Source organism: Conger conger, chromosome 4, assembly GCF_963514075.1.
Source record: "Conger conger chromosome 4, fConCon1.1, whole genome shotgun sequence".
In the NCBI taxonomy this organism is placed as follows: domain Eukaryota; kingdom Metazoa; phylum Chordata; class Actinopteri; order Anguilliformes; family Congridae; genus Conger; species Conger conger.
In genome coordinates this window covers 69,741,908-69,750,450 of record NC_083763.1, presented here as the reverse complement: position 1 = coordinate 69,750,450, position 8,543 = coordinate 69,741,908, and the positions used below count along the sequence as shown (strand labels likewise).

The 8,543-nt window shown below is 39.4% G+C and overlaps 1 protein-coding gene across 1 annotated transcript; it reads right to left on the bottom strand.

The window, feature by feature from the left end:
- Positions 1–916: 916 nt before the first annotated feature.
- ttr (transthyretin (prealbumin, amyloidosis type I)) lies at positions 917–4,517 on the bottom strand. Its single transcript, XM_061240701.1, has 4 exons — positions 4,387–4,517; positions 3,043–3,185; positions 2,681–2,816; positions 917–1,490 (listed from the first exon to the last, which is right to left on the bottom strand). Exons 1-4 carry the CDS (start codon positions 4,504–4,506, stop codon positions 1,386–1,388), a joined length of 504 nt encoding a protein of 167 aa, XP_061096685.1. The 5' UTR covers positions 4,507–4,517; the 3' UTR covers positions 917–1,385.
- Positions 4,518–8,543: the final 4,026 nt, after the last annotated feature.

The window sequence follows — 8,543 nt, the reverse complement described above, 5'->3', positions numbered from 1 at the left end:
AAGTGCTTTTAGTCTGACTTTCGCATATTTCAGTGTTGAGTCCTGCTACCTGCAATAGTAGTCAACGTTTTGTTTGTTTGCCTATTTTCTGTCTACACAAGGAGCAGAATAAAATGCTCATTTTAGAATCTGAACACTTTGGAGAAGCTCATATCAACCTTTTTTTTCATTTTTTTTTCAGAGTAATGTTTGCTATTTTGCAGTAATGGCTGCCAATAAACTGATACTGAAAACGGTTTACATGTGTCCCCCTGCTTAAAAGGGACACCCTGACGTGTCTCTGCTGTGTCTGTACCTGAAATGTCATAAATGATTTTTGTATGTATTCACCATTACAATGTTGTAATGTGAATTATTGCAGTATTCTTGACTGTGCCTTTATTATTATTTTCTTTCAGATGTTTTAGAAATGCTCATTTTTTTACATCATTGGTTGTGAAGTAAAGGTTGGGGTGTTGACATTTGAGTGTGGATTTATTATTATTTTTTTTATGGTTTGATTTTGATTCATGAACTATGACCTCGAAGAAGATCTGATTGAATACAAAAAATAAAAAAATAGTTTTATGTTTTTGTTGTTGTGGGCTAACATTCCCAGTGAAGGTCTTAATGGAATTTTGATCAATTTGTTCCAAATTACCAGGACGTATGCGGTTTTTGAACCCGTTCACCACCTGCTCTGTAATGACGGGAGTTTCTAGCTAAGATGTTGGACTTTGTGACCTTGTTTTTCAACAAAAGTGAATAAATTCTTCCGTTGCCATATTCATGAAGTTCTTCTCCTAGGTTTGTCTTTTGTCCCTCATTCATGAGAAGCTCCACTGTTCTCGTATGAAGTCGTTTGCACTTGCTTAGTGATATGGTCTTTTCAGAATGAGCTTGAGTCGACAAAATAAATTGGAAGTTGCAAAGACGATTGTGAAATGTATTATTTTGTATTTATTTGGTAAAGACACACAGAAATGCAATCATGTAACACGTATATTATGCCACAGGGTCGAATGTAACCCGCCCTTGTCAGTTAGACCCCCTAGTCTATGATAAAGCCACTTCACTGAATTATAAGCACAAATATTTTTCATGTAGAAACCACCATGTATAATTTTGTGAATAACCTTCACAGTTCGGAGACTTTATTTCTTCTCCACACCTAATTTTTATACATTTTTTTTGCTGTTATGTGTGGCAATTTACTATAATATTTGTACCCAGATGGTGCGCTTATAAAAAAATATAAAAAGGGCAATGCGTAACTTCTAATCATAGGGTCACTCCAAATTTAATTCTGAGAAAAATAATTTAGGAGGGGGGAGGAAAGGGTCCCCCTGAGGACAACTGGGTATTGTTGCCCGTTTATTTGCATAATAAAAAGGTGTGCGTTGGCATTACTGAGCTTTTGTAATGACGGCGGTTGTTGTGTGGGAGAAAGGACTGAGCAGCAAGGCCAGAGTGTAGTGATGCCGTCCATCCGCGTGCGCCTGGAACACCACCTGCAAGCACACAACACAACACAAACGTCATGACGACGGGCGCCAGCGAATTTTCGAACAAACAGGAAAAAAAAGCTCAGAAAAGCGCAAAAGGTTACCACTGATCGTTACTCGTGTGGCCCTGTTCCGAACTTAACATTAATTAAATAAGGAAGACGCTACGGATGCAGACTGAATTGCTTCTACTATCCGTTCCCCTGTCAGTTATGCTGCAGAACAAATGGGCACTGTGACCCCAAGCCAGTTGTGGTCGTTTGAAATGTCCCGTTGCTAACTATAGCATAAACTCTGGCAGTGGGACACTAAAGTTCAGTGCTCTTTGTTTCATTGTGTAGTCGAGACATTGCCCTGTAGCCTCGGCTTGTTAATGTAAACAGTGGCTTTCTATTTATATCCCAAACAAATTACCTTGTGGAGACAAGAATGTTTTATCTTATCACTGGGGAGATACTACCCAAGCAATGCTAATTATGCTAATTTGGCTTAAAATTTAATTTCAAACGTCAAATCAAGCTTATAGTATAGGCCACCAGCAATGTCTTTTTTGTGCATAGCTTCTAATGCCAAGTCAGTACTTGGATAGATAGGCCTACTCTGTAAATGATGACTTCAAAAAATAATAAATAATACAGGAGATTGCTGTATGCACCATCCATGATGGTGAAGTTTTGTTTGAATTTTTAATTTAATTATCATTAGGGGCAGTGTGACTGCTTTTCTGAACCCCATGTTAATAGCAGCAATAATTTCAGCAGCACACAATCCCCCACTTTCCGAATGAGCTAATGCATAATTTACCAGGACAGATTTGCCTTGTTCATGTTTTTTTGTTTTTTTTTGTCTGGTTTTGCTACTGGAGCTTTGGACTACCAAAGGGCGACATGGCTCAGGCAGTAAGAGCAGTCGTCTGGCAGTCAGAGGGTTGCCAGTTCGAGCCCCCGCCCGGGCTGTGTCGAAGTGTCCCTGAGCAAGACACCTAACCCCTAAATGCTCCTGACGAGCTGGTCGGTGCCTTGCATGGCAGCCAATCGCCGTTGGTGTGTGAGTGTGTGTGAGTGAGTGTGTATGAATGGATGAATGAGAAGCATCAATTGTACAGCGCTTTGGATAAAGGCGCTATATACATGCCAACCATTTACTACCAATGGCCTGTATGACGGCATGACGAGGGTGGTGAAGACTGCGCTTACATCCGCCTGCTCGTGGAAGGGCGTCCTCCCTTCCGCCTTCCAATACGCCTTTGTGTCGAACTCCACCTTGTACACTCCCGCCGTGAAATCCTGCTCAGAAATCAGGCCGTGGACTTCGCCCGTTGCATCGGTGGCTCTGCGCAAGAGAAACGTCGTTTAAATAGTTAAGCGATCATTGCACTCGGGTGATCTGAAAATGGATGTATGTATGTATTCCATTTATACTTCTTGCACTATTTTCTTCAGCTTTAATCACAGTCCCAGGCTATAGTTTTGCAGTATTAGGCTAAATGTAAAGAACCGGGTGACGTTCAAACATCCGGGGAAGCCGGCAGGGTTCTGCTCCAGCGCTTTGTGCTTACCCACGCGTAACCTCCGCCCACGATCCGTCCTTGGCCTTCCGGAAGACCTGCAACGTCACTCCCGCGGCTGGCGTCCCGCGCACAGCGTCCAGGACTTTGACGGTGAGCGGACATTTAGTGTCCGATCCCCCGTGTTTCTCGTCCTGTGGAGCACAGAAACAAATACAGTGGTCTAATGTTGCGAAAACTTGCAGAGATGCATTTCATGCCAATAGAGGGCATAGTAGGCCTATAATAATAATAATAGTATTTACATTGTTCCTCGATCCATTTGGAATCCATTTCAGTTCTATTATTCATCGACTTCGTTATGTGAAATTATCCTGATACAGATACATTCATATGCTTCTATTTTAACAGTTAAGAAAAATATTTTCCAAGCATTTGTTTTGTTGTATTTTATTATTATTATTATTATTTTTTTTTTTACATTGGATGATCCTTCAAACAACCAACTACAGCCTATTGAGGTCCAATAAATCATGCATGTATTTATTTACCATCAAACTTCTAAATATATATTTGAATATGCAAAGACCACCTGTGGCATATAAAAACCAGCAGCCAAGAGAACGTAGGAAATGCAGGACGTTGTCTCAGCCCTGGTGGCATTCACGTGTGCTGGCTCAGAAATGCACAAAATGTACATAATTGAAGGACATTTGGACCATATTAATCTATTGAGGCCCCATGATAATTCGAAATAATGACAAACACGTTCTCATTTTGATAAACTAAACTGCGGCTTTTGTGATATACTTGAGAAGAAAGCCCATGCAATTACTTGGTGTGTTAATACCTTTGTGTGCGGTTTTGAATGGTCCTCTGTTCAGTAATGTACAGTCGCATGAAATACATAAATCATTAAGCAAGACAGAAATCAAGAGCTGACTAATTTTAATCTAGTATGGGTCATTATAAATGCTTGGCATTGACATCAGATGAAAAATAAAAAAGACATCAAAGCTTACCACACCCACTGTAAAAAAAAGAAGAAGGGTGATTCATTTTCACGAGATGCGTATGAGGGATTAGTAAACAACCTGAAACCAGAAGGACAGAGTGAGATTTCGAGCCCTTAACCCTTGTGCTGTTTTGAGGGTAAAAAATGACCGGCCCAATGTTAACAACAGAGAAAACCCTCTAAATGATATTTTTTCAACTTGGAATTTGATGACAAAGTCTGTGATGAGTGACAGGTTTTTTTTCTTCATGCAAAATCGATTTGAAAAATGCAATTTATTTTAGGGGTTTAGTGAAGGCGGGTCATTTTTGACCCTTAGGACACGGGGAGTATACCGAATGTTAAGACTACACAAGGGTTAAACAAGCTCCGGCACTTACCACAGGTATGGCACCACACAGGAAGACGGCCGCAGCCAGAACAAGCAAAGCTCCTGGGTGTCTCATTCTGCCGTTCCAGTAACGCAGGACCCTCTCCAGTGTTTCCGTCTTTCTGACCATAACCCCCGACGTGGGCCTTTTATACGCAGACCCATGCCAGCCGTGCCCAATCAGATGACCGGAGACCTGCTGACTCCGATTATTGACCAAGTAAATAACAGGAGAATAAGTAACCTCAACAAAACTGCTTTGTAAGACTCACAAAAAAAAGGGAATTAGCTGCGTCTTTACGGGTAATCCGCAACACCCAATTTAATATGAGGGACACAACGGGGCCCGGCGGGGGGTTTCATTAAAATTATACTTCAGCTTCACCCAAAGAAATAAGAAAATAAGACGATATAAATAAACAACACGCAAAAAAATTGCAAGCTATATTAATGCAGACGATTTTGATACCCCCCTCCCAAAAAAAAAAAAAAAAAGAAGTTTTTTTTTTATCAATGGTTTTTGACCATTTCTCCATACAGAAACTTTCTAGAATCCTCGGTTCTTACTACTACTTACTATGTGAATTGTCTTTTTCTGTTCAAACCGCAGTTTGTTTGATCTGGTTCTTTGAGTGAGAAGCCTGCTCAGCCAGTAGGCGCTGCTAGAGGGGGATGATACATGCACCGACCCCGAGCTGACTGAGTTGTTTTTAATAATTGTCATTGTACTGTATTTAATTAAAAACAAATATGTCAGCATGATGTGGAGGGTGTACGCGTGTCGGGCTGCATTTGTGTGTGTGGGTGTACATGTTTGTGCGTATAAGTGCCTGCACGCGTATTTGTGTGTGTTTGTGTGAAATCATGTTACAGTTGTAGAAGCATTTGATTTCAGTTAAAAAATATATTTTATTGCTTTCTGCTGTAACTGTTTTTATGTTAACATATGTGTTGCAAAAACACCACAGCCAATTTGAGTATTGTTGCTGACCATGTGCATCCCTTCATGGCCACAATGTACCCATCTTCTAATGGCTACTTCCAGCATGATAATACACCATGTCAGAAAGCAAAAGTCATCTCAAACTGGTTTCATGAACATGACAATGAGTTCAATGTTGTTCAGTGGCCTTCCCAGTGACCGGTTCTGAATCCAATAAAGCACCTTTGGGATGTGGTGCTAATTGAATATGTGGTTTAGTATTATCAGAGAATACTTTAATTTTGATTAACAAAATATTAAATAAATAAAATGTATTCTTCTCTTCAAATATGTTCTTCATACTTACATTTCAAAGTTTTTCCATGAATCAACTATTATTGTTACTTTTTTGGCCTTTGGGTTAAAATGCTTGTGTTATTCGCAACATATTATTTATACTTTCACAACATATTATTTCTCCAAACATGATTTATTGGAATAAGCATCACCCCTTTTAAGATATTATTTTCAGTTGATTTGTATTATAAAATGTCTGTATTACTGCTGGCATGGCGCGGATGGTGCAGTGGGTAGCACTGCCGCCTCACAGCAAGGAGGTCCTGGTAGCACTGCCGCCTCACAGCAAGGAGGTCCTGGTAGCACTGCCGCCTCACAGCAAGGAGGTCCTGGGTTCGAATCCCGGTCGGCTGGGGCCTCTCTGTGCACGGTTTGCATGTTCTCCCCGTGTCTGTGTGGGTTTCCTCTGGGTATTCCGGTTTCCTCCCACAGTCCAAAGACATGCAGGTTAGGCTGATTTGAGAGTCTAAATTGCCCATAGGTATGAGTGTGTGGCCTGTGATGGACTGGCGACCTGTCCGGGGTGTATTCGTGTATTCCTGCCTTTCGCCCAATGTATGCTGGGATAGGCTCCAGCCCCCCTGCGACCCTGTTCAGGATAAGCGGGTTAGGATAATGAATGAATGAATGAATGAATGAATGTATTACTGCCAGTTTGAAGGAAAAATGTGACATGCACAGGGCATTTTTCATTTTGTTTACAGACAAAAACACATACAATTGTGTACCTCAAACATTTCTAACATAATTTATGTTCCTTACATATACTATTATGTTATTATTAATTCTTTGGAATGTAATCTGGACTTCACACAGTACATGTACAACAATTGCTAATAATCAATCAATTACCAGCTTTTATGTTTCGTGGTCTAAAATATATCGGGATGAGAATTCAAGCATGTAGATTCTTGTTGGAGGTGAAGTCTGGGAATATTTCTTTCAGACCCTGCGGCATGCACATGTGGGTGTGCAGTCGTAGCTTCTCAGGTTGATGACTGTGGGATCATTTTGGAATACACCAGAATCATGATGAATATGCAAATGTATTAATGCAGCAGCCCGAATGGTTGAGAGTTCCAAACATTGAAGTGTAATGTGGTGCAATGTGGTGCTCAAGGAATTAATCATGACGAGGTGGCACTGACTCATTTTCTGCTGGCACTAACTATTTCAGGCCATTACGGTGGCTACGAGTGTTTTTTTAATCTTGGTTAAATTCAAGGTTTTAAATTAGGCTTAAATTGCTTTCGCCATGGTATAATTAAATATATTCTCAGTTTTATTCTCAGACTTCCTGTGTTTCATTCTGTCTGTATAACTGGTGCTCACGTTAAATTCTAAAACCTACAGTTGAAATATTTTCATAGAAGAAAAATTGAAAAGTAGATGAAATCTTTATTTCGAAATAACTGCAAACATATGACATGTTACATGCTTTTTCGTAGTATAATAGCAGGTTTGAAAAGTTGGAAGCATAGTTGAAATGTTACTTTATAAAACAATTCTGCCGCCAAATATGCATTGACAGATCTGTATAAAAAAGATGATTACAGGGAATTTAATCAGTTTCCCCCCACAGAAAATAATACAGAATAGGTATTACACAGTCTCACCCTTTCTCATTTAAATGCTATAATGTAATGAATATGTATATTGACATAAATTGACAATGCAATTGATTTCTCTTTGCAATTCAATGCAAATCCAATTCATTTTCTTAACCTTTGAGAATATGCAATGTACATTTTTGCCTTTTCCCTGTCCAGTATTATGACATCGTAATCAACAAAAAGCAAGAACTACTTATTTTCTCACAGTACTGATGAAGCTCTTGAAACTCAAAGTTCTTGGCTAGGTATTGTGTTCATGCAAAGTTGTGAAAAACTTTAAACGGCCAATAACTTTTAATTTTGTTCTTTTGCCATTATATTGGCAACCATGTTAAAATAAAATGTCTTTTATCTTGCATTCTAAATGTATTGTGATACAACTCTGAGAGGAAGCTACAAATTTGACATAATGATAACGGTATTTAAAATTGAATTGTTTTTCAGGTTTTAACATGCCTCCTGCTGCATCATGACTTGTCACAACTTAAACAACCTGTTTAGTCTTTATCAGATTAAATCCTTTAATCATTCTGACACTTTTCTTAAGCAGACTAACTATGACTAACAAAACAAACAAACAAACAAAAAAACAAAAAAACACAATAATACTTTCTACCTTAACATTTTGAGCTAAATTAAAAAATTCAAACAATAAAAATAGCAAACACAAAAAAACGCAATAATTCTTTCTGCCTTAACATTTTGAGCTAAATTCAAACATTCAAACAACAAAAATTGCATTGCAAGAGATATAAGCGGAAAAGACAAAGGAGAACTTAATATAACAGCAATGAGTGATGTGGATGTCAGTGTATTCCCCCCTCAGTGGTTTTCGTGATCCCTTTCCAAAGTATCCCTCTCCACTTCTAAAATATGTTGTGAGAGCCACAGGTGCCTTGTTATCAGAGGCATTAGCAGAATGCCTGACTGGAATCTTCCACCATACCACCCACCTTTCACACAATTAGCATAATTCCAGTCAGTCATTTCACCCTACAGTACAGTCCCTTGTGTTCACTTCACCCCCCCCCCCACCTCCACTAAAATGAACTTCTCCTCCCTGTTGCCCACCTGCTTTTCCCAATTTTGCTAGGAGCCACCCAAGCCTCACTTCCATTCCAATAATTGACCAGAACTTATCCTTTTACTGTAAGTTCTGTGATCCAAGGATATCAGTTTTCCCGCCCATGGGTACCTCTATGGTAGGAGCAGACTTTTTTTCAGCATTTAGTTTTCTTTGCTCAGTGATCATGCTAGGTCATCCCTTCAAACTCA

Coding starts and splice junctions, on each gene's coding strand:
- ttr (XM_061240701.1), bottom strand. CDS start 4,506: ATGGTCAGAAAGACGGAAACACTGGAGAGGGTCCTGCGTTACTGGAAC. Junction 3,186..4,386: donor TGTGTGGTGCCATACCTGTG/GTAAGTGCCGGA, acceptor TGTGCTCCACAG/GACGAGAAACACGGGGGATC. Junction 1,491..2,680: donor CCTTCCACGAGCAGGCGGAT/GTAAGCGCAGTC, acceptor GTGTGCTTGCAG/GTGGTGTTCCAGGCGCACGC.